This window comes from Callospermophilus lateralis, chromosome 16, assembly GCF_048772815.1.
Source record: "Callospermophilus lateralis isolate mCalLat2 chromosome 16, mCalLat2.hap1, whole genome shotgun sequence".
NCBI classification, from domain to species: domain Eukaryota; kingdom Metazoa; phylum Chordata; class Mammalia; order Rodentia; family Sciuridae; genus Callospermophilus; species Callospermophilus lateralis.
This window is the reverse complement of record NC_135320.1, coordinates 51,079,044-51,105,805: the sequence shown is the minus strand read 5'-3', so window position 1 is coordinate 51,105,805 and position 26,762 is coordinate 51,079,044. Positions and strand designations below refer to the sequence as shown.

General features: G+C 42.4%; 1 protein-coding gene across 1 annotated transcript; it reads left to right on the top strand.

Moving 5' to 3' along the window:
- The first annotated feature begins 1,524 nt into the window (after positions 1-1,524).
- On the top strand, positions 1,525-14,952 carry Gem (GTP binding protein overexpressed in skeletal muscle). The gene is made up of 5 exons (XM_076836121.2): positions 1,525-1,641; positions 2,998-3,337; positions 9,784-9,860; positions 10,605-10,809; positions 13,684-14,952. Exons 2-5 carry the CDS (start codon positions 3,007-3,009, stop codon positions 13,959-13,961), a joined length of 891 nt encoding a protein of 296 aa, XP_076692236.1. The 5' UTR covers positions 1,525-1,641; positions 2,998-3,006; the 3' UTR covers positions 13,962-14,952.
- The last annotated feature ends 11,810 nt before the right edge of the window (positions 14,953-26,762 follow it).

Here is a 26,762-nt window from a genome sequence, read left to right as displayed (position 1 = left end):
CTGTAGCTATTCTCTTTTGGCTAAGCCCAGAGAAAAATTTGACAGAAGTGAAGGGTCAAGTTCAGAAAATTATGATACCCAGATTCTAGTTCTGACTCTACCATATTCTAACTGAATGATTATCAGTCTTCCAAACCAGAGCTTCCTTATGTAGAGAATAAGCAGGAGATTGGGGCTAGACCCCTGAGACTATGGAGCTCTAAGTCTTCATTACTGTGCAAATTCCAACTTTGCCAGTTTGGGGACTGGCAGGTCTTAGCAGCTGGTCACTTAGATAATCCCCAAAGCCGATAAATGTCCGCAGGATAGGAATTGACTAACACAGCAGAGTCTAGCCTCTTTAATAGGCACTGGTGCCTTTGGCTGCTCCTGGAGCCACCTGCCAACGCAGAGATGAAGCTGGCTGAAAAAGGGATGGATATGTTGGAAAGGATCTGGGAAATTCCTATGTCCTGGGGAAGAGGTCACAGAAACCCTTCCTTGGTGGTGCAGTGCAAGTCAGGCATACCAAGTTTTGAGTGCTGACCCTGCCATTTAGAGGAGCTCTCTGATCTTGGAAAATTTCTCTTGCAGAGCCTCGCTTTCCTCCTTCATACGGTGGATACAGCAATCTAGTCACATTGCAGAATTGTAGTAAGGAGTAAAGGTCCCTGGAGGCCAAACAGTACCAAATATAGGTCCTTGGAAGTACTTAGTAAATGGCAGTAGTAGTTGTTATTATCCTTTGCCCTTTATTCACAGGAGTCCCTCCTGGGCTTGAGCTCCTCCCCATGGCTGGGAAGTATTGGCTCCAAGCCTCAGACCCAGCAATACCAGAGAGCCTGGTTCGGAGAGGGTGCTGATTGGGATGTGATTAAATTCCCCTGTTGAGGAACCTCAGCATTCTGGCCCAGAGCAGGAGGGCCAGCAATATATAGCGCTATCTGCTTGGGTCCCTAATTCAGTTATTTTCCAAACGTTCCCTTTACAAGGTCTCCTCCCCTTTCCTCACCTCTCTCTGGGTCCCAGCCAGAAAAGGAAAAACAAAGCAGTGTGGGGCTCCCCACAATCCAGGGAGAAGGTTACAGGAGGGAGGAAGAGGCTGTTGGCCGTGGTGCAAAAGACCATTCGAGGTGGCTGCAGCCCCATCCCGGAGGCTGAAGTCCCCCGCGCACACCGGCTGATTCTTGTTTTCTTGGCAAAGCTGGGCTCGCTACTCAAATGTGTCTCTTCCTCCATCCCTTTATCCCGACAGCTGGCAAGTGCTCTGCTGGGAAGGGCGATTAAGTAGCGCTAAGTGTATTTTTCCACCTAGTAAAAATAAAATAAAACAAAATAAAGCAAACCCAGGATTGAACTGTCATTATAATTTTTTTTTTTTCTAAAGGGGAGGTGGGGGTCACATGACTGCGAGTAACTGATTTAGCCAAGTGGCTGCAACTCCGAGTTTGCTGCAGAGCCGCCCCCTCCCGGCGGGAGCGCTGACGTCACGGAAAAGCCCCGTCGCGGGTCGGCGGGGCTCGTATAAATCGCGGGGCCGCGGCGGCTGCGGGCTGCAGGCTCGGACGGCGGGCACAGCGGAGTCTCCCCGTGCTCAGCGGCCCCGGCATCCCAGCGCGGACCCACTCACGGACGCCCACCCTGCCGGCCCCGCGGAGCCAAGTAAGGGGGAGTCCCGAGGCGCTTCTTCCAGCGGCGCGGGGAGCGGGAGGACAGGGAGTGGGCGTTCCCAGCCCGTAGAACTTTCTAAGTTTAAGGGAACCCCTGGAACTTGCTGTCTGCGCTGTGGTTTTCTGATAGGGGAAAGAACTTCGGATGCAAAGGATGCATTTCTCATTAGCGGGTTCCTTAGTTCAGTTCAGGAGGAGGGTCACCTCTTCCTGCAGATTGTGTGATCATCGGGTAACCCTCAATGACACTTTCCTTGTTTGAATGCAAGTCGACCCACTAAGGGGCTGCCCTTAAGGTGTCAAAAACTCCCCCCCTCGATCGGTGGTCCTGATGCGTGGATAAGGATCGAGGTGCGGCGTGTGGGGTGTGAGGTTTGTGCATCCGTCACTCTCCCGTGGATCTTGCTGATTCAAATGTGAATGCTTCTACGTGATCTCAAGCAGTCTGGGAGAACAGCCCTCCGTGCCTGGTCTTGCAAAGGGAAAGTTGTAGGAAGTTGGTGAATGTGGTTTAGAAAAGTCTTTGGCCTTCTGATTTGTTTCAAGAAGGTGGAAATCTGAAATGGAATTAAATAAATCTTGGAGTGGATGTGGTTTGATGGGGGTGAAGCACTTTGCAAATCTGAATGTGACCTGCTGGAATGACTAGACTTGGGGCTGGAATGCTTTAAAAGTGGTGTCTGTGGGCAAGAAGGCAGAACTGAGGCATAAACCCCAAACAGAAATTGCCCCCACTCCTCAAATAACGGTCTCTTCAGGCAGCTGGAGAGCATCAGGGCAACTTTACTAAACATGGAAGTTCCCATAAGTGCCTGTCCAGTCCAGCCAGGGGGAGTGATGTCATTACCACGTGTTTCCCACTGAGGCACACAAGCCTGCAGGACGCTGGTGCAATTAAGAGCCATGTTTAGAAAAGAGCGACTAACCTGGCCAGCTGGTCCCCAGCAGCCCTGACTTGTTGCTCTTCAAGCCATCTCTGGAGGCTGTGGTTTCCTTCCAACTGCCTCTGGGCCAGCTTAGAGAGGAGACCCCAAGTCTTCTTTGAGGATGGAAGAAGCTTATGGGCAGTGGGCGATGTTAATGGTACTTTTTTTTTTTTCCTGTGCAATTGACAGTCTGCCTGAGGACATGGTTACTAATTGTGTGTGTGTGTGTGTGTGTGTGTGTGTGTGTGTGTATCTCCTTATTTGAAAGCCTGGCTTGTTGGGGTTTGGAGGCTGTTTCTTTGATGTTCCTTAATGATACTTGATTTCGTACCCATTTCATAGAATATCACTAATGACTGACCATGTGTTTAGGTCCCCTGAACTTTCACTCATCTTGGCATCTTGGCTGTTTTGCTCCCTAGGACCCCACGATGACTCTGAATAATGTCACCATGCGCCAGGGCACTGTGGGCATGCAGCCACAGCAGCAGCGCTGGAGCATCCCAGCCGATGGCAGGCATCTGATGGTCCAGAAAGAGCCCCACTCATACAACCATCGCAACTACCACTCTGCCAACCCTGAGGACCACTGCCGGCGGAGCTGGTCCTCTGACTCTACAGACTCTGTCATCTCCTCTGAGTCAGGGAATACCTACTACCGCGTGGTGCTCATAGGGGAGCAGGGGGTAGGCAAGTCCACCCTGGCCAACATCTTTGCAGGCGTGCACGACAGCCTGGACAGTGACTGCGAGGTGCTGGGAGGTAGGTGTCACAGGCTTGGTGGGCTTCTGTCTCTTAGCTGTGGTCCAGGCAGAAAGAGAGCCAGAGGGTGGGCTGGGGATGTGGCTCAAGCGGTAGCGTGCTCGCCTGGCATGTGTGCGGCCCGGGTTCGATCCTCAGCACCACATACAAACAAAGATGTTGTGTCTGCCAAATACTGAAAAAAATAAATATTAAAAAAATTCTAAAAAAAAAAAAAAAAGAGAGAGAGAGCCAGAGGGTCATTTATCTGCAGACTTGGGAGCTGAAGTTATGCCTTCTTGGCACTGGATGGGAAGCTGAGTCCCCAGAAGGGCCCTGGCACAGGCCCTCATGACAAGAAAATGACAATGCTTATAGATAAGACCAAAGTCTGTTGAACCTGAGCCATAAGGGAGTTTCTGAGATTCCTAATCGGAAGGGTCTGAGGGAGGCTGATTAAAGAGGACAGAGCCAGAGTTCAGGATCCCACTTCTTGCTCTTGCTGACTCTGTCCTGGATCAGATTCCAAGAGCTCAGTACAGGTATAGCCTTTTCCCATGGTTATACCTACAACAAAACTGATTAAAACAATAACAACAACAACAACAACAACAAAAAAAAAAAACTGAGTATATTTACCAGCCTGTTTCCACCAATATTAAAGACTTACTGGTGTAAAATAGTTCAAAATCTGTATTTGAAATAATACAATATTTTTTAAAAAAAATTTGAAATAATGACAATGATGATGAATACTTTGTATGGAGTCTTATAGTTTTTCCAAGATAATTTTCCCTGTACAATATAATTTCAAATATTTACTTGTTGAAGCCCTATTTCTAAAATTGTTTTGTGACAATATTATCTCATAAATGCATGTATTCCTTAATAACAGGAAAAGGAGAGCCTTATATTCTGCGATGGAATATGAGGATCCTAACAGCCAGTGGTATCCATACAGTGTCCTCCAACTCCAGCGCTGATCTTAGCACATGTAACTGGGGTAGCTGTGTGTCCCTATTTACTACTATTAGAAATGAAGGAAGAACTGTCCAGTGTACCCAAGTCACATGGTTTGTCCATATTTCCAGCTGTAACACACAACTGAATCACAGACTTCTGGGGTAGGAAGATGGCTTAGTGGTGACTCACATTTCCTCCCCATCTGATGCATATGAGTCCTACTCCTCAAGACATCAGCCCATTCTGTCTAAAGGTTTTATTCTTCTGGACTGTGTCAGTGTCAGGGAGTTCACTGCTTCAAGAGGCAGCTCAGGAACTGGGCTATAAATGATGACTCACTGATGTAATATCAATTTCTCTCTTACTTTGGGCTTTGCCTATCCCAGAGTCGCAGGACTGGTGCTATATTGCTGATTCTCTTTTCCTTGCGAAGGCTGGTGGGTATCTGTGTCTAGAAGACAGCCCTGGGGTACCCCAAGATGGGCAAACCACACTGTACCTTCTCACTCAGGAGCTCTGTGTCAGTGGCCATAATTTAGAATGGGGTGAAATTAATGTAAAATTATTAGGTTATTTAAGAAGTAGCAATAGTGTGTTTTGAGGATTGAAAGAATTAAGGATTGACAACTCTCTCATCGACTGACAGGGTTTGTTTGTTTTTAATAGGGAGGGATTGAAGGAGTGAATGATATACTTTCAAAAATGTTTGTTCATTAGAATGGGGTGGTGTATATCCAGAGGAGAGTAAGCATAAAGTATTGAGAAGAATGATTCATACCTGGAATTTGGGAGGCAGCCTTCTGCATTTGGGAAACCTCTTTATTAGATAAGAGGGAGATAAGGAGAGAGAGAATCTTTTTCTTACATCCTTAAACTGAGAATCTTTGACAAGTGCTTCCTATCTTACATATCCTATTCGAGTAACTTAATTTATACCATCTAGGATTATATTCCTTATATATAAGCCTGGTTGGAATCACTAGTTGGCTTTGTGTTTCCCATGAGGGAGGTTTTTCAAGGCACACTCCTACATTGTTTTTGTCTTTTCCCCCACAGCATTAACCATAAGAAAAAGTATATACAATTTTCTCATCCTTATTTTTCCCAATAAAGATGGATGCTGTTACAGTTATATTGTGATAATGTTATGACTCTCTGTGTAAATTTAATGCCATTCATTCATTTATAAACAGTTACTGAACATATACTATAGAACTTGAATCACTCTGGGGACATGCAAATGTCCTGGGGGCTCCCTCCATAGAGGGTCACACAGTGTGCCATGGAGGTCAGACATACATCAACCGTAAATGAAACTAGGATGTGATAAGTGTTGTGGAAAAATTGCAAGGAGAACAGGTTGTGAGAAAGTGGAATTCAGAGAAAAGACTATGAAAATCAGAAGAGGCTTCAGGGAAGAGGTGCTGTCTGAGCTGCACCTTAAAGACCCCTAGGATTTGGAAGCGCTGTGCTAGGTGTGAAGGCACTGTACCCGCAGGGGAGTGCAGGAAAGAGCACTGGGCGTGGAGTCTGATGAGTGGGCTTAGACCCCACGTGACACAGACTTAGCTGGGTGCTCTTGGACAAACGCCTTAACCTCCCGAAACCTCCTTATAAGTATCATTGGGATAGTACTTCAAAGGGCATTATACGAATTAAAAGAGCAGACATTAAGCAGGTAGTGTAAACAGGTAGTGTAGTGCTGGCATATAGGAAATGTGGAATAAATGTACTTACCATAGGTTCTGGATCTGCTGTTTCCTTTCTGTGTGCTTATTCTCCTGAACTTTGGTTTCATCATTTCTAAGTTCTTATTCCCTATCTACCTATCCTCTTGTCATTCTTGCCTGGGGCCCTTTCAGGTGTGCAGAGGAGACATGAGCCAATAGAGGAGAGGACCATGCATTAGAGCAAGTGTATCTTCCTTGGTACCTCTTGGTCTCTGAAAGCTGAATGTAGTTGAAAGTTTTTGGGTGGGAGAGATGCTGGAGCCTCAGAAACTTTGGGAGGCTATAGGAGCCTCTTCTGGAGTGTGAGACAACAGCTCTGCAGGTTCTACTTGCAGGCCTCCAGCCAGTCTTGGGCAGGAGAGACCTCGGGGGAAAAAAAAAGGATGTAAAATAAAAATGTACACAATGGGGAGACTATTCAGGACAATAGCAGTAAGGGAGAGAGATTGGACTCAAATTTAAATATAATAAGAACAAGTGGGGATTTATAACAAAGGAGCAGGTTGGGAGGGTCTGTGGATGGAAAATCACTAAGAAGAAATATCGAAATGAGGGGAATTCTTACTGGAGCCAGGCCAATGACTTAGACATCAGAGGTGGGGGAAATGAGGAATTTGATCAGATATTGAGGCTGGGGAAGTATCACTAATCTGACTCAGCAGGATTCTGATTAAAACTGGACTCTACAAGGACAGATATGGAAACTCCAGCCAAGAAGAGGGTTCATGATGCAAATTTGGTCAGGGAGAGAGTTTTGTCAGTGGGAGCAGATTGGAAGAGATAAGCTGAGGTGTACTGGTCCAGGGAAAATGGCCACTGAGCACAGTGGCCCCCTCTAGAATCTCCTGGGCTCCACTAGGATGACTTCTCCTGCTATGCACTGTGCCAGGACACCCCCAGCATTCACACAGAGCATGAAAGAAATGAGGACATCCCGGACAAGCCCCACAGGCTGAAAGGCCCGACCCTTTCTATAACCCCTTGCACATTTCCAAGAGCTCTTCTAGAATTTCCTGTTCTTTTATTCAGTTTGTTCAATCAGCACTTAGAGAGGTTAAAAGATTGGTTGAGGACTAAGGGAGAAAGAGAAACCTAGAGCTTTGGTTATAGGCACTTAGTTAGTGGAAAGCTATTGAGCAGGACTCTTTGAGCGTCAGGAGAGTCCCCAGTGCACCCGGCCAGAGGGATATAAACCCAAACTGGAAGGAGGGGATGTACTGTTTTAGGCTCTTGGGTCTCCAACACTGTGATTTTTAGGCAGAGGTCAGGCCAGATATAATGATCCTGTCAGGAAACTTCCAGAACAGGAAAATATCTCGTTTCCACTTTCACAGCTGTAATTCTTAGCCCACTATTTCTGTAGACATGTTCTGACATCTCTCAGTCCAAGAGAAATGTGGAGTTTGCTTTGGCCTTCAGCTATTGGAACATGGTATGTTTCTATAACGACTTGGACAGTCAGGCAAATCTCCCTGTACCTGCTTTTGGTGGTGACTGAAGGCAGAGAAAGTGCCTTCCTGGGAGTTTTCTGAGTGCAGGGAGGGTATTTAGAGAAAAGAAAAAAAACCTGTGGTAGTAGGGGACAGTCAGATCTCCCCTCCCATTCATCTGAGCTGGGCAGGTGCTATAGTTTCCTTTGGCTTGTAGGCATCTGCGCCCTGGGGTCATGAGGCCCTGCCCTCTAGTAAGCCAGACCGCATTGCTGCACAGGATGGATGCAGCAAACAGGAGGGCACAACAGATTTGTAAACCCCCGGTGGGAAACAGTTACTCCTGCTAATGACACTCGTGGGAAATGGACAGAGCCATCCCTGGTTAACTTCCCTTGAGTTTTCTTTCCTTTCCCTTTCCTGGTTCCAGTTCTTAGGTAAAGAAACACTAAACCAACAAACCTCTGTTATAAAACAAGAGCCTCCCTGGATCCCCGACCACAGCACTCTTAGGCTAGGATTTATCTGTTAGTAGAAAATTCTGGTTGTGGCAGAAACCAGCTTCTTGCATGTGAGAAAGTGATGATAAGAGCTAACACTTATTAAGTTTCTACTTTGTGTTCAGGCTTAATATATGTGACTGTCATACAGTCGTAAGGGGTAGATATGGTTATCAATCTCATTTTGTAAATGAAGAAAACCCAGCCTCAGAGGATTTATGTAAGTGGCCCAGAGCCACATACTTAATTGGGGATGAACCGGATTCTGATTCAGGTTGGCTTGTGCTCATAACCACAATGCTGTGTATATCATTCATTCATTCATTGGACACATTTTTACTGAGCACCTGCAATGTGCCAGGCACTGTCCTGGGTTCTTGGGGCAGAGTAAACGTCACAGATGCAAATCTCTGCCCTAACATTCTGGGGAGTTGGAGGCAACAAATGCTAAAATTTAAGAAAGATACGGGGTGTTGCATGTAATAATGCAAATAAGAAACAAAGCAGGAGATAGAGTAGGGAATTTTAGTGAGAGGTAAAGAGAGATTTCAAATGGATGGTTAGGGATACCTCCCCAGAAGGTTAAGGTAAGGGACAAGCCTTGTTGGTATCTGAGGGAAGAGATTCTAGGAAAAGGATGAATGAGAGTAATGGTAAATAATTAGAAAAGTCATAGTTTTCAAATGATGAAATTTAAAACAGAAAACTGCATTGTGAAAACAGAGTAGGATGGGATCAACTGGGTTGATGGGGAATCCTTCTTGCAAAAATCTAAGTACACCCCATGGTGCCACCCCAATGGATTTTTCCAGACTGGAGCTACTTTGGCCCGTTGTACTGTGTTCACCTTTCACCTATACTCAATCTGGGCTCAAGTGCAGGGAGGAAAGTTTCCATTACCAAGTAGAACTGGAGGCTACACTTCTGCTGTACTCAAGATGGAAAATAAGCTCATCTAGTCCTAGAGAACTGAGTTACTCTTGTTGTTGTTGTTGTTATTATTTTTAATTAATTTTTTTTCTTAATTTTTTTTAATTGTTGATGGACCATTATTTTATTTATTTATATGTGGTGCTGAGACTCAAACCCAGTGCCTCACACATGCCAGGCAAGTGTGCTACCGCTGAGCCCCAGCCCCAGCCCTTGTTATTATTTTAAGGAATAAAAAAACTAAAGGGGCTGAGGATGTGGCTCAAGTGGTAGCGCGCTCGCCTGGCATGCGTGCGGCCCGGGTTGGATCCTCAGCACCACATACAAACAAAGATGTTGTGTCTACCGAAAAAGTAAAAAAAAATATTAAAAAAAACCCCCAACCAACCAAACAAAAAAAACTATAGGCCAAACAGGATAGTCTCAAGATTTTTTTCTCCCACTTCTCCAAGGAGGAGAAATATCTCTGAGCTCAAACTCATGAAATTGCCAGTGAATGTTCTGGAACCATCCACTGGTAGGTACAGTGGATTTCCATGTAAGGCTTATGAAAATGGGGCTTACAGTTAATACTTTTTCACAGCCTCATCCATTAAACCTGAATCAAAGGCTCTTATGTGAGTTTATTTTCATAAGTGGTTTTCCTATACAGAGTTTGAGGAACAATGAAAATGAAGGTGTTTTAATAAAAGATACAGGCGATCTGCTTACTAAATACTAGAGGAATAGCCACCGTATATTGTTGAAGATGACAAAAAGCAATTTGTCTTTGCAAATATTTGTGTATCTACCTAGTTAGTGGCATATTTAGTGTGTTTTTTAGCATAACTTTATGCATGGCCCCCTTGTGTCAAAGTGTTGCATATTTATCTGACTTTAACATCAATTTAATATCAATCTTCTTTTTTTTCTAGAAGATACATATGAGCGCACCCTGATTGTTGATGGGGAAAGTGCCACAATTATACTGCTGGACATGTGGGAAAATAAGGTATGCCAACCTGTTCAAGCTCTCAGAGAATTCTTGGGCTTGCCCTTGAACAGGCTATTTGGTGTGAGGGTGACCTTGTTCTACACAGATGAGGTGGGCTCATTTCCTTGATTAAAAGCATTTACTTCTGAAGAACAGAACTGATCTAAGGAACAGGTCATTCACAGATGAGCTCTGAATAACAAGCAAGTGGCAGTGTTCCACCCTTAGTTCTATTTAAAAAACACAAAAAGTGTATTTGTTTTAGGGAAAGTTCAAACAAGCATAGAGTTACTTTCCAACCACATAAAACCATCTTGTATGAAGTTGACATTCTCAACACTAGTCTTCAACATTTATTTTTCAAAGGTTTTGTGCTTCGAAGCATATATGCGAGACCTTCTGTTTACTGAGAACCCTCCTTACCAAAGGTTTCTTAATTTTATTCCTTAGAAAAGGAAAAGGAATTTGGGGGGAAGTTAGAAATACCGTATGGCAGAGCAGTTATGTAATTTATCAACTCAAGCTGTAAAAGATATAGGAGAGTAAACACTTTTGGGCACAAATATCATATAGGCTAGCAATCTTCACAGCCCCAACATCTTACAGGCATGGAAGTTCAAAGGATTTTGAGGAGTTTGAAGCAGTTTTCTTCCCTCTGTTATCAGCAAAGTTACTTTAGGATACACATATCATTTCTTTGCAAAATGACACTTTCTTTCCCAGGCCACCCTGAGCTCATAGAAGATCTTTTCATTTCTTTAGGGGGAGAATGAATGGCTCCAAGACCACTGCATGCAAGTCGGGGATGCCTACCTGATAGTCTACTCCATCACCGATCGAGCGAGTTTTGAGAAGGCATCTGAGTTGCGAATACAGCTCCGCAGGGCCCGGCAGACAGAGGACATTCCTATCATTTTAGTTGGCAACAAAAGTGACCTAGTCCGGTGCCGGGAGGTGTCTGTATCAGGTAAGAGGCGTGGTACCAGTGCCTTGGAAACAGCCCCTGCCCACATGCTCTTCCCTTCCTCTTTCATGAGGCTGGCACCAGGGACTCATTAAAATGCTCCATAAAAATACTCCTGTACTTCCCAAGACTGCTCCAGTCCCCAACAGTTATCTCCTGCTGGTTGCTCTACCTTGTCCATCTGGTTTTCCTGCAGGAGTCCAATCTCCTCACCCCAAGAGGTTTCCTGGAATTCCTTTAGGGAAGAGATCATGCTCAGGGACTTTTTATTTTTTCTTTCTTTTCATTCCTTCTATATTTTTTAGAGCATTTTTCTTCTTATTCAGATGAGTTTGACCTCTGTACAAGACAACTACATATTACTTTTAACAGTAAACTTGAATGTCACCTGGGTTATGTTGGTGGTTTTCCATGAATGCATTATGATAATCCTCCTAAGCCACTCTAGAAACTTCTTTTTCTTACTCTGATAAAATACCTGGTTGGCCCTATTAGGATGTCTTTTATTTTTAAACTAGCTGAAAATGGGAGCATTATAGAACTTAGAAACATCAACAAGAAAATTCTCTTATTTTACATGGGGGAGAACCCTCCTTGCAATGGACTGAATACTTCACCTCAACAGAGACATGAACTGAGGCTTTCAAGCTAGGATTTAATGAAACACATGACACACACATATACAAAATGGAAATGCCCTAGGTTATAAAATTAACCTCCTCTTATCACATCTGTAGCTCTAAAATTATAAAAGGAATTGCTGAATAATGTACACCTTCTGGTAATTTGAAATGCCATCCTCAGGGATTTATTGGCAGTCTCCAAACTTTTCTCTTTGTCCTCCCAGGGTTCAAGGAAGGGAAAAAAAACATCTTTTTTTGGGGGGGGGGTGATGGTACTGTTAGGAGCAGTCAACCACTGAGCCACATCCCCAGCCCAATTTTGTATTTATTAGAGACAGAGTCTCACTGAGTTGCTTAGCACCTCACCATTGCTGAGGCTGGCTTTGAATTTGGGAATCTCCTGCCTCAGTTTCCCGAGCCACTGGGATTACAGGCATATGCCACTGTGCCCACCGGGGGGAAAGAACATCTTTATGCAAGAAGGATGGGGAACTCTGATTTAGGGCAATTGTGGGAAAGAGTTTCATTGAGAAAAAGAATTCTATTCTGTCTATTCTGGCTGTTACTGGTCCCTCCAAGCCCTAGAAATAACTTCCTCACCCTATCCCCTGCTTCTAAATTTCAGCTAAGGCATTAATCTGATGGTTTTGCATAGTTTTTCACACATATGTTTGAGGATACTTCCTCTTTGTTGAGTGGACACCCAAGTGCTTATAGGACTCTTGAGATATTGACCTAATACAGATTGTCCCTTGTACCATGTAAAAGTAAAATGCAGCATTGCTAGACCCTGCTCTGGAGAAGAGAAACCCAACCCAGTCAAGACCGTGTACTCAACTTGTTGGGAATGTCTTAGTTCTATGACATGATTGTCCACAAAAATCATTACTTTTCAAACTGGAATTGGGACATGTGATCATTGAAAATAATGAAATATTTGAAACTGAGTTTGTTCCAAAGAAGCTTGAATAGTTTGATGTAAATGAAAAACCTCATTTAAAAAAAAAATATCATAGGGCTGGGATTGTGGCTCAGTGGTAGAGTGCTTACCTAGCATGTGTGAGGCACTGGGTTTGATTCTCAGCACCGCATATAAATAGATAAAATAAAGGTCCATTGACAACTAAAAAAAATATATTTTAAAAAAACCCCTGCAGCTTTTTTTTTTTTTAAGAGAAGAAAGTCAAGTGGTAAAATCCTAATTCTCAATTTAGGTATATATACACAATAGAATATTATTCAGCATTAAAAGAGAATAAAATCATGGCATTTGCAGGAAAATGGATGGAGTTGGAGAATATAATGCTAAGTGAAGTTAGCCAATCCCAAAAAACCAAATGCTGAATGTTTTCTCTGATTTAAGGATGCTGATTCATAATGTGGTTGGAGGGGTGGAGTATGGGAGGATTAGATGAATTCTAGATAGGGCAAAGGGAAGATAGAGGAAGGGAGGAGGCATGGGGGTAGGAAAGACAGTGCAGTGAGATGGATATCATTACCCTAAGTACATGTATGAAGACATGAATGGTGTGACTCTACTTGGTGTACAACCAGAGATATGGAAAAATTGTGCTCTATTTGTGTAATATGAATTGCAATGCATTCTGCTGTCATCTATAACAAATTACAATAAATAAAAATTAAAAAAGAGGGGAAAGTCAAATGGTAGCATTCTAATTCTCAGTTCAGGAAACTGAGTCAAGAGAAAGCGTGTGGATTAGAGATTTAAGTTGACCTGGATTCACAGCCACTTGCAGGCAGTGTGAACTCTGACAACTTGCAGGCAGTGTGAACTCTGACAAGTTTTAAAAAGAGCCCTGCCCCCAATTTCTTCACCAGCCTGATGGGGGATAATAATGTATTTTCCAAGATTGTTATGATCATTGAAAAAGTGTTTATAAAGAACTTAGCCTACTTCTTGACATGTAGCGAGTCCATAATAAATTCAGGCTATGGCTTTATGTTCTAATTAGTATGCTATATTTGATGCAGTTGGACCTTCACACAGTCAATTCCTGGTGAACAGATCTGAAGATAATCTCCCCTGCTTTCGGGGATCCTCTTGTGGGACTCTGTCCTTCTATTTGTGCCCTGGGAGGGCAAGTGTCATAGTGGCCTCCTGTATTCATTGCTTATAGCACTGACCTAGAGTTACCCTGAGGACAGTTTTGGGGGAATCATCCAGCTTGGCTGCATGCTGGGTGCGATCACACTCTACAGCCCCCTGACACTGTCCTCTGCCTTTCCTTACCAGAAGGGAGAGCATGTGCTGTGGTGTTCGACTGCAAGTTCATTGAGACCTCAGCGGCTGTCCAGCACAACGTGAAGGAGCTGTTTGAGGGCATCGTGCGGCAGGTCCGCCTACGTCGGGACAGCAAGGAGAAAAATGAGCGGCGGCTGGCTTACCAGAAACGGAGAGAGAGCATCCCCAGGAAAGCTCGGCGCTTCTGGGGCAAGATCGTGGCCAAAAACAACAAGAACATGGCCTTCAAGCTCAAGTCCAAATCCTGCCACGACCTCTCTGTGCTCTAGACACCAAGCATCACCCAGATGTCCTCCTGATGGACATCGTCAAAGGCCACTGGGACCAATAATCTATATTAGATTGAATACTTAAGTATTGTTAGATGGGGCTTCCCTCAGTGCAGCTGGGAATGAATATGTTAGCCTCATGGGCAACAAAATGCATGGGAAATGAAAGATCTTTGTAAACAATTAGTATTTATTTATGGAAAAAGGCTGACTTTGCTAAGTGGACACTTAATGCTCATTATGGGACATGTTTGGTGTTCACGTGAGTTTTTTTTTTTTTTTTTGCTCCTTTGGATAGTAGAGAATCAAAGCTTACAAAAGAATGCCTAGAACAAGAGCTTTTCATCACTAAAATTTTGCCCAGTGTTCTTGTGAATTCGAGGCCATTGGGTGATAAACAAACATGAGAACACTGAAAGGATGTATTCAAAGGAGGAGAACTGTCCATGTACCTTATCTCCATGGAGCTAGAATTGTAAGAACTGGGCTCATCATGGTCATGACTATCAATGCTCCATCAAACTGTGAAAAGAAATGATGGATCTTGCTGGAAACTAAAGCTTAAGCTAAAAATTTTTGTGTAATGCTTACAGAGATTTGTGGTATTGGGAACTAATGTGTGTACCATTTATAGGTTCAAAACATGTATCTTATGTGTCTTACAATTTTTTATTTAGGGGAAGGTTATTTTCAACAAATTATACTTAGTGAAATCACCTTTTGTGTTTCATTGTTTTTGAAATCATGGAGCTAACATAAAACTATTTTTAAAATCTGAATTATTGATAACCTGGAGTATAAAATGCCAAATTTTTAAACAGAATCAAAGGCTAAATTTTTATAAAATATATAAAAACTTCCAGTATTTTGAGTTAGCCCTTGTATGCTACAGCTCTGCTCTATTTATTATTATTTTGCAAAATAATCATTTTAACATTTGATAAAGCATATTTATGAACATATTTCTTAATAAGAAAAATGTCCATTTTATTACCATTTTCTATCTTTTTCAAAATATACAAGTTTTTACCTTATATGTCTTATAATAAAAGAAATAAAATCTTTGAAAACAAAGACATTCTGTTTTCTTCCCTAACAAGATGATCATGATTATTTTTATATGGTTTTTAAAAAAAGCATATTCCAGAGAGGAAAAAAAAATAAACCATTCTGTTGTTTCATTTTCTCATTAGCAGTAGCCCAGTAAATATCTGTTTTAAAAAGACATCTCTCCTTTGGAATTGTGATTCACAATTATTTCAATTTAGTTTTGGATGATTCAGTGGGTAAGTATATGGGGTCCTCTAAATGCTAAGATATTGTCAAAGCCGATTGATCTTTTATTTTGGTCTGGCAAATTCCTGACTGAACAGATGGCCTTTACTCAGTTCCCTGTGGGATCATAGTTTTCAGCTTTACTGAAGCATTAAGAAAAGTTAAAAAATATTAGGGGAGGGGAAACTAGTGATTTTCAGCTGTTGATCAGTCAGGCAAAGCTGGAACCAGAGTCTTCCCTCTGACGTTAATATGGTTGACGTTAATCGTGTGGCATTTTTCTGAGGGTGTGTGCAACCCTTATGTTGGAAGGGAACTTCCTGGTGTCCCCCTACCACATCTTCTTTGTCCCCTGTACATTCTCTTTTACTCTCCTACCTCCCTATCTTTATGAGTTTGTAGTCAGATGCACAGATGGTGACAATCATGGGAACTTTCACATTGTCTGAAGGGACACAGTTCTAAAAAGGTTTGCTCTTTGGTTGACTGCTTCTTTCTCAAGCTAAGGGCAGAGGTTCCATCTCTCTGCACTTTGCTTGTTGAGTTGCTAAAGGAAACACTACAGAGAGGTAATAAAAGAGAAAATTTGGGTTACATGGGCCAAGTGTGAATCTGGACTGTGTCATTTAACATGAGTGTAACTTTGAATAGTATTTAGCTATCAGTTTTCTCATCTGCAAAATGGGCTTGCTAATGACACCTACTTGTAAGCTTGTTGTGAATTAGCATCTTTTAATCTGTTGTGCGGTAAAAAGCTCAAGAAATGCTAAACTCATGGTTCATCGTGCATATCTTTCACCCTGCATAAATGAGAGCTAGTTTCATGTGTCTGATTCTTTCAATTCAAGTGGGAACTCCTTCAAATCAGTGACCACAAGTTCTTTTCCTTTTGATCCCCCTGCATGTATTGAGACTTTCATAACTTTCTTTTGAATTTTACAGATCCTTCTAGTGGTTCCTTGAGGGTGACAGAACCTCATTTCTTAGCGAACTAGTTCAGGGGGATAGTGACTGGTCTAAATTTATGGAGATGTTGAGTCTGGGCCAGGATTGGAGTCAAATGTGACTCTTGGTTATTTGCCTATTCTAGTCTCCAAAACTGTTTCCTATAACTCAGTCCTCTTGTCTCCATGTATCACACTACAGCACATATGCACCACATATATGTAGCAAACACACATAGCACACATGCAGCATACACATACCACAGATGTACACAGCAAATATACAGCACACATGCATACACATATACACACCCTGCATATCAACCTTCCTCAGATCTTTTTCAGACCTCCCCAGCCAAATGGCCAACAGATCCCAGGCCTCCTAGGCAGGATTGACCCACTAGGGCTCCCCAGCTTGAGCCAGGGTGGGACAATGCAGGCAGCACAGCAATCTGAGGAGCTTTTTAGTTAAGAGCTACAACTCCGCAGCCAGATGGACCTGGGTTTCAATGTTTATTGGAAGTGTGGCCAAGTGAAGTTCCCTACTCTAGCCTCTGTTTCCTATCTGTAATGTGTCAGGATGGCAGCATTGCCTGCCTCATGGGCGTGGGGCAAGGATGACCTCTGACCTACAAAAGCAAATGTTCTCTTCCAGGGAGAACCGAGACTTCTATTCTAATGCAGCGTCCACACCTTCGCTCACTCATGCTTTCTTCAGACTTTATTGGATATTCAGACGCTGATGGGTGCTAGAAATGTCATGATGACTAAGATGTTGTTCTTGTCCTCAGAAACCTTGAGGGCAGTAAATCTGACTGTCCCCAAAAGCCAATGAAGGTGGCATTGGAAATAGGAAGAAAATGAAAAGACTTGTGGGATTATTATACTTGGAAGGGCCTGGATTTGTTCCTATTAGATAAAATTTGAATGAAGAAAAAAGTTATTAAAATGATTGAATTAGATATGGAAAAGTAAATTGGCCTTTAAAAAAAATTCCATTTGGGCAAGGTAGGAGCACTGGAAATAGCTGGATTTTTTTTTTAATTAATTTTTATTGTAGGTTGTTCAAAACATTACATAGTTCTTGATATATCATATTTCACACTTTGATTCAAGTGGGATATGAGCTCCCATTTTTACCCCATATACAGATTGCAGAATCACTTCAGTTACACAACCATTGATTTAGATATTGCCATTCTGGAGTCTGTTGTATTCTGCTGCCTTTCCTATCCTCTACTATCCCCCCTCCCCCCTCCCCTCCCCTCTTCTCTCTCTACCCCCTCTACTGTAATTCATTTCTCCCCCTTATATTTTCCCTCCTTTCCCCTCACTTCCTCTTGTATGTAATTTTGTATACCCCTGAGGGTCTCCTTCCATTTACATGCAATTTCCCTTCTCTCTCCCTTTCCCTCCCACCTCTCATCCCTGTTTAATGTTAATCTTCTTCTCATGCTCTTCTTCCCTACTCTGTTCTTAGTTACTCTCCTTATATCAAAGAAGACATTTGGCATTTGTTTTTAAGGGATTGGCTAGCTTCACTTAGCATAATCTGCTCTAATGCCATCCATTTCCCTCCAAATTCTATGATTTTGTCATTTCTTAATGCAGAGTAATACTCCATTGTGTATAAATGCCACATTTTTTTTATCCATTCATCTATTGAAGGGCATCTAGGTTGGTTCCACAGTCTTGCTATTGTGAATTGTGCTGCTATAAACATGGATGTAGCAGTGTCCCTATAGTGTGCTCTTTTTAGGTCTTTAGGGAATAGACCGAGTAGTGGAATAGCTGGATCAAATGGTGGTTCCATTCCGAGCTTTCCAAGAAATCTCCATACTGCTTTCCAAATTGGCCGCACCAATTTGCAGTCCCACCAGCAATGTACAAGAGTACCCTTTTCCCCACATCCTCGCCAGCACTTGTTGCTGTTTGACTTCCTAATGGCTGCCAATCTTACTGGAGTGAGATGGTATCTTAGGGTGGTTTTGATTTGCATTTCTCTGACTGCAATAGCTGGATTTTATACATTCCACATTTTTGCTTACTAATACACAAGGTATTAATGCAGGGAAAGAGGTGATTAAGAATTCACTTGGCCAGATTTAAGAAGCTGCTTATGCAAGGTGCTATGCAGAATACACAGAAGAAAAGGCATCTTTGCCTTTAAGAAACTTAACTATGGTTAACATTGGCAGGAAGCAGGGCTGGTGGCCAGTGAAAACAACTGCCCAAAAATCTAGAATGTGAGGTCAAAGACAATAATGGCCATCAGAGATGTGAGGTAAGGCAGTGGGCGTGCAGGTGGGAGGAAGAGTTTCCTGGCTGGACCATGCAGTCCTGGGCATTTTCTTGGGGGAAATGGCTTTGAGTTTCATTTTGAAGGTTTCTAGGAGTAAGGTTGGTGGAAGGAAAGAAAAAAGGAAAGATTGGTCTCTATAAAGAAAATAGCAGGAGCAAAGACAGAGCGGCAGGGAAGGGAGATATCTGTTTAGAAAAGTGAGAGAAATTCAATTTGGCCAAGAGCCTTCTGGCAGGCATGAAGCACAGAGTTAAATGTTGAGGCCGGGAGTCAGATAAACCCAGTGTCGATTTCTTACAAGAGTAGAGTGGGTGGAATAGAGTCGCCCCCAAGTCCAAGTTCCACCTGAACCTCAACATGTGACCTAATTGGGAAGCAGGGTCTGTGAACAGATGTAAATAGTTAAGGATCTCAAAAGGAAGCCAGCTTGGTTTTAGGGTGGGTCCCAAATCCAATGTGTGGAGTGCCCAGGAGATGAACGGACCACGTCAAGATGAGGGTGGTGCAGTTACCGGCAGCGAACACATGGAACCACCAGAGCTGGAAGAGCCAAGGAAGGGTTCTCCTCTAGAGACTTCCGTAGGGAGCACGGCCCTGCAGACACCAGGATGTGGGGGTTTCCAGCCTCCAGAACTTCAAGAGTCAATTTCTGTCCATTCAAGCCACCAGGTTTATGGGAATGTCAGCAGCCCGAGGAACCTGAACACACTGGGTTATGTAGGATAAGTTAATAGCCTGGATTAGTCTCAATTTCTTCATCTGAAAACCAAGAAAAAATAGTAGCTGTCTCACAAGAATATCATGAGGACTAACTGTGAGGCACTTAACTTGTTAACTTATTAACTTGCCGCCTACTTTAGAGGCGGAGAGTGAGTTAGCTGGAATGATAAGTTGGAGAGCCATCATAGGATGAGGCTGAGTTCCAGCAGAGAAGTTTGGACTTGGCTCGCCAGGCAATACAGGTGCTTCATATTTCAAAAAAGGGTGTGACCCATGAAGATGGTGCTGCTTAGGACATCACCCAGGAGTGCTGAGGCTGGCTGAAGCCAGAAGGCAGGAGCCCCACCGGGGAAGACTGATCAGAATACCCCCTTTGCCCCTGCGCTAGAGGGTGGAGGGAGGTGTTTCAGGCAGAGGAAGGGAGGTCTGTCGTGGGAGAGGCCTCACTTCAGAACATGCCTGAGGTGTGTTTCTTGGGCCTGGAGAGTGCACCTATCTGTTGGGACTGAAGGTTTTGCAGGAGAAGGGCCCACAAAGCACCGAAGCCTGAGGACTGCAGTGGCCAGAGTAGGTCAGAACTTGGCAGCGTGGAAAAAAGTCCAAGTGGGACCAGAGCGCATGCGCGCCAGGTATAGCTTTCCTTGGAGTAAGGAAGAGGATTCCAGGGTTGAAACTGCCTAGAAAACAGCCACCGAGCTGCAAGACCCCCTAAGCCAGCAATTATTGGTCCAGTCTAATCCACAGCAGAATGAGGAAGTAAAAACCAGATACCTGCTTTTCTTGTCATGTGGCTACAAACAAATATATGCAAATCAAGGACGTAAGTTCTCACCACACAGGTGATCCCCCCACCGCACCCATATGTGCTGGAGAACAGAGTTATAGTAGGAAAGAGAGCTCCCAGTTAAATCTGAATATAGCAGTTAGAATAACTTCGCATATCAACTAGACTCTCATCTCCTTCCACATCTCAATTTTTATGTTCCCAAACTGGGGATGCTGTCAACATCTTAATTATTTCAGTATCTGCCAAGGACAGTGAGCATTCAAGAGGTGTGTGCCCTTTCTGAAGCTTAAGACGAGTCATTGTTATTTAGGTTCGCTGGGACTGTAGTCAAAAAAACAAGGACAAGAGTGTCCCTGCATCTTCTATTGCACTGAAGTGTTCGAGCTCTTGATTTAAAGTGGAGAAGATTCCTTTTTAATGTCAGACTTTAAGAAAAATCAAAATGCAGGCGAGTTGAGAAATACTCTTGCTAGTCTCACCCAGAGGCCTGAAGGCAGTCCTTTGATTTGGAGAAATGTGGCTGCCCTGTGGGTAACTGAAACAGTTTTGGGGGGCACTTTCTTAAAACGTATTTTGAATTTTACACACACACGTATAGACACATCCCCATATATATGTATGTGAATATACACAAATATATACTTACACATTTAAACCAGTCTGATTTAAAAGCTGCAGATGTAGCAGGCAGATGTTTTAAAATAAACACCTGTCGGGGAAATCTAGCTCTCCTGTGAATGCTGGCAAAAGTTCCCTTCTGGGGAGGGGAGACCCACAGATGCAAAGGAAGGGCACCTGAATGTATATCCTAAAACAGGCCCACCACATGAGGAGTTCTGAGGGGTGCGCCTCAAGCAGTCAGCCAGCTTTTATTTGACAAAAAACCATGATGAGATATATTTGAAAGTAGTCATTTCTTGTTCTGTAAACATCAGGCCAGACAAGGCAATGAGGTAGGAGTGGAAATCCTATTAAAAAAAAAATACGAAGGAAATTGCCTTGTGATTCATCTATTTGATTATAAGATGGAGCTGGTGGCCGGCCATAATGTGTTTCAATATTTGGAAACAGCTTGCGAGGAGCTTGGATTATTTGAGGAATGATTGGGCAAAAGTAGTTCTGAGTTGGAGTGGAAAAATAAAAATAAAAGAAGTCAAGGCCTCCAGATGTCTTTTGGACAAGAATTACTACAGCTATGAATATGCAGCCCAAGGAGGCAGGTGGGTACCTCAGACACCTCCGCCCAGCTCTGTGGGAAGGGCACATTTTAATTGCCATGTGTGCATTATCTGAGTCACTGCCAAGATGACAACGTGGATAGAGGATGGAGATGACTAATGTTTACTTCACTTTCTTTGTCTCCTGGAAGCACATGTAGACCAACTCAAAGATGACTCAAGTTGAGAGCTGAAGAGGACCTCAGATACCAAGTCCTCCTACTCCTTTTTTACATACAGAAATATTGAAACCCAAAATGGAATGTGATTTGCTGCAGGAGACTTGGTAGCCCAGTTGGCCTGGAACCTAGGGCTCTAGGTCCCAGCTCATTGCTCTTCCCACCAGAGCATGCTGCATGTCACCTGGGTCCGTACCATGGCAGGCACAGAGGAGCTCTTTGCTCGTTTTTGCTTGGACCTTCCTTATTGAGCTGTAGGCTCTTCTCCAAACTTCTTTATTCTTGGCACACCTGTCCAAACTCACTTGTCCCAGGCTTTAGGCTCCTGCCAGGTGAAAGAAGGGTGTCTGAGATGTTGATAAAAGCTAAGAGCTTACATGCAGAGAACAGAACACCAGTCTTGGAGTGGAAAGCTTTAGATACTAGTCTTGGCTTTTGCTAATTATGAGTGAATTTTTAAAACCCTCATATATAAAATAAGAATAATGATCCCAACCTCAGGGTTTTAAAGATGAAATACTGGGCTAAGTAAAAGTGATCTGTAATCTAAAGGGTATTTAAATCGCTACAGGGTCATTACAATGCTGCGCACATATGAGTTGGTATAAGGGCTTGTTTTCATTTCAAGTGCTTCAACAATATTTGAGGGAGAATTAGAGGCGTGTGTCTGACTGGCATGGGGAAAAGACTTTGGGCTGTAGGTGGGTCTCTCAATGTCCAACCTCCACTCACTCCGTGGTGTAGACAGAGATTGATATTCATCTACTTTGCTCTCAGGTTGGACTTAAGCATTTTCCCTTGGAATATATAAAGCCAGTTCAAAAACATTAGCAACTGGGCAGAAGCCAACATCACCTCTTCTGGGAGTGAAGCAAAGGAACTCTTAATTTAACTTCCTTTATTATGTCTCCGTACAGACTGGGCAATGAGAACGGATATCTTGGAAGCTGATGATGAGGACATTTGACTGATTAAAACTCAGTTCAAGGGCAAAGTGGTTCGTTCTCCTGCTATTAAGCAGAACGATGCTGCATCCAAAAGATAAATGGGCATCTAGGGTCTCAAAGTGCTTCTGGTTATGATTGTAAATATGGCAACAAAGAGAAAAGTAGACCCAAAGAATCCACCTGATTTGTGCCTGAGAAGAAAGATGCCAGTGTGCAGCTATGTGAGAAGGTGGCTGAAGAGACGACATGAAGTGACTGAGAAGGGGGTGGCCCAGGAATCCAGTTTTCAGGCTTTGAATCCTGGGTCTGCAGGTTCCCAGCTGAGTAATTAGGGCAAGTAACTCCTCTTTCTAAGGCTCCATTTTTTTTTTTCATCTGAATGAAGAAATTGAGTAAATGAATTTAAAAAGCCATCCGCCTCTTAGGGGTTTTACAGGGGAACAGTTTCCCTAGCTAAAGGAGTTCCCTCTTAGCAGCTGAGAACAGGCTGAGAATTTCAAAAAGCCTTTAAGCAGGTCTGAGGAGGCTAAGCAACCTGAATGTCAACAGTATAATCTTCCCTGGTCAAATATGTTCAGGTTAAAGGAAGCGAAATTGGCTTTTTATTTATATTGTGGCAAAATATACCTAACATATATTTTACTATTTTAATCGTTTTTAAGTGTACAGTTCTTTGGCATGAAGTGTATTCACACTGTTGTGCAACCATAACCACCATCTGTATCCAGAAAATTTTCATCAACTGAAACTGAATTCTGTACCCCTTAAAGGGTAACACCCTACTCCCCTCTCTCTTTAGCTCCTGGCTATCACCATTCTACTTCCTATCTCTGTGAATTGACTACTGCAGGTTCTTCATACATGTGGAATCATATGGTATTTGTCCTTTTGTAATTAGCTCTTTCACAGAGCATAATGTTTCTTCAAATTAGAAAACATGTCAGAATTTCTTTCCTGAATAATATTCCATTGTCCGTCTTTTCCATATTCTGTTTATCCATTCACTGGCAATGGATACTTGGGTTGCTTCCAACTTTTGGCTCTTGTGTATAATGCTGCTATGAACATGGGTGTAGAAATACCCCATGTTCAAGTCCCTAATTTCAAGTCTTTGGGGCATATACCCCAAAGTGGAAATGATGGATCATATGATTTAATTCCTTTTAATTTTTTTGAGAAACTGCCATACTGTTTTTCACAATGGCTGCTTCATTTTATATTACAAGAGTTCCATTTTCTCCCTATCCTCACCGATACTTCCTATTTTCTTTCTTTCTTCCTTCCTTCCTTTCTTTTTTGTATAATAACAATTCACACTTGGTATAAGGGCTTGTTTTCATTTCAAGTGCTTCAACAATATTTGAGGTACTTCATTGTGACCTTGATTTGCCTTTCCCTAGTGATTAGTGATGTTGGACATTGTTTTGTGTTCCTGTTGGTCTTTTGTGTATTGTCTCTGGAGAAATATCTATTCAAGTCCTTTGCCCATTAAAATTTTTTTTGGTTTGTTTAGTTGTTGTGGTTCTTTATATGTTCTAAATATTAATCCCTTCTTAGACATATAAATTTCAAATATTTTCTCTCATTCTGTGGGTTGCCTTTTTACTCTGCTGATAGTGTCCTTTGAGGCACAAAAGTGTTTAATTTTGATGGAGTCCAACTTATCTTTTTCTTTTGTTGTCTGTCTCTCTCGTGTCATATCCAAGGAATCATTGCCAAATCCAATGACATGAAGCTTTTGCTCTCTGTCTTCTTAGAGTTTTATGGTCTTAGGTCTTACATTTATGTCCTTGACCCATTTTGAGTTAATTTTTATAAATGGTATTTGGTAACAGTCCATCTTTATTTTTTCTCATATGGGAAATATATTTCTTTTTTTTTTTTAATTGGCGCATTACAATTGTACGTTGATGGGATTTGTTGTTACATATTCATACATGCACATCACAGAACAATATAATTTGGCTAATACCACTTCCCACCACTTCCTCCCTCCTATTACTTGGTCCCTTTCCTCTCCTGATCTTCCTTTGATTTTTTTTCTTCCCCTTCCTTTGATTTTTAGGAGATCCAGCTTGAACTTTCCTTTTCCTTTTTCCTCTCTAGCTTCTACATGTGAGAGAAAACATCCCTTAACCTTTTGAGTTTGACTTAATTCACTTAACATGATGGTATCTAGTTCCATCCATTTTCCTGCAAATGCCATAATTTCATTTTTCCTTATTGCTGAATAAAACTTCATTGTGTATATATATATATATATCACATGGAAATAGGTTTCTCGCATCAATTAGAGTTCATTGGTTACAGGCAACAGAAACCAAGATAAGTTAACTTAAGGAAAAAGGGAGAATATTGGAAAATTTTTAAATAGTTCATAGGAATTAAGAGAAAGGCAGAATGGTCAGATTTCTGGATATACAAGATCTTGGGAAAATTTAGAAATCTTAGAAACAGAAACTCAAGGGCAATTTCTAGGGGTGTTGTGATTTGAGAGGCTCAGCTCTAATAATCTTTTGCATATGTGTAGTTCTGTGCTGGATACCATATATAGCTAGGGGCCTGTAAGTGGGAGTGTGTGTGTGTGTGTATGTGTGTGTGTGTATGTGCGTGCATGTGAAGCAATACTAAATGGTCTCAAGAAACAGGACCACATAAAATGTAGGGTCAGGGTGAATGGGAGGATGTTGTTTCCCAGAAGGAAACCTATGTGCCTTTGCAAAAGAAGCGCAGGCGGGCAGAACCATAAATGCCCACTATATTTTACCACATCAAACTTTCTCAAGAGTGGTTGATGTGGCTTCGTAAGTCTCAGGTTGGGAGAAGTAGAGTATGTACCTCTTTCCATACCTATTTATACAAGAAAACTTTAGGAGGGTCTCACAGGTTGACTGTTCCACATAACATGTTTTAGGAAACACTATCACATGCTAATAACAGGAATTAGGTACTTGCACAAACTCCCTGGGAGATTCTGGTAGAGCAGGTCTCCTAACCACACTTCCATGAGCACTGGCCTAACCCTTTGGGATAAACGCCTGATAAGGTTCGTGAGATGGAAGAGCCCTCCCTTTCAAAATGCAAAAGCTAGTCTCCCTTCTGAAAATGGACGACAGACTTCTTCTAAAACAGCAATAGCATCCAGCCAACATGGCTTAGTATCCATATCCCGAGACACTAAATTTGACCCCGTACAGATGTGTTTTGGAGGTGCTGGTAAACTCAGAAGAGAGGGCCTGGTGGTTGTGGCCAGGTTCCTGGTTTCTAAGGTCTTGAGTGTTTGACAGGCTGAAGGCTCTGAGTGACTGGGATAAAGAGCTGGGACCTGTGCTGCTGGTCACAACTGTGTGTTTCTATGTTCCTGACTTGTGGATTGTCCCCAACTTTCAGAGTTGGTGACTTTTTTTTTTTCAGTTAATGATATCTTTTATTTATGTGCTTTTGTGTCTCAGCACATTTGACTCGTTATTCCAATAACATAGCATGTAAGAATATGTTAGTATTAGGATTCTAGAGATTGTGACAATTTTGGAGACTAATTATAAAGTTCTTAGACTAGTTATAAGTGATCTTCAGGAAGTTGGAGTTATATGTGTGTTATTAAAATACATGTAAAACATGTTTCCTATTCCATCCTGGGTAGATGGTATGAATAGGTTCACAATATCCCTGCTGCCACCTGTGATTTCCAGCTGCCTTCCCATTTCTCTTAATTAGTCCTGAGTATCCTGTCAGGTGGGAGGGGTGGTCTCAGGTGTGGCCTCTGATTGTCCTCATATGTCTCCCCTCATCATTCTTTTTTTGTTTTTAATTAATTTTTTTATTTATATGTGACAGTGGAAGGCATTACAATTCATATTACACATAAAGAACAGTTTTTCATATCTCTGGTTGTATACAAAGTATATTCACACCAATTCGTGTCTTCATACATGTAACTTTGGATAATAATGTCCATCACATTCCACCATCATTAATTACCCCATGCCCTCTCCCTTCCCCTCCCACCCCTCCCACCCCTCTGCCCTATCTAGAGTTCATCTATTTCTCCCATGCTTCCCTTCCCTACCCCACTATGAGTCAATCTCCTTATATCAGAGAAAACATTCGGCATTTGGTTTTTTGGGATTGGCTAACTTCACTTAACATTATCTTCTCTAACTCCATCCATTTATGCGCAAGTGCCATGATTTTATTCTCTTTTGTTGCTGAGTAATATTGTATATATATGCAACATTTTTTAATCCATTCATCTATTGAAGGGCATCTAGGTTGGTTCCACAGTTTAGCTATTGTGAATTGTGCTGCTATCACATTGTGCTGCTATAAACATTGATGTGGCTGTGTCCCTGTAGTATGCTGTTTTTAAGTCCTTTGAGTATAGACTGAGGAGAGGGATAGCTGGGTCAAATGGTGGTTCCATTCCCAGT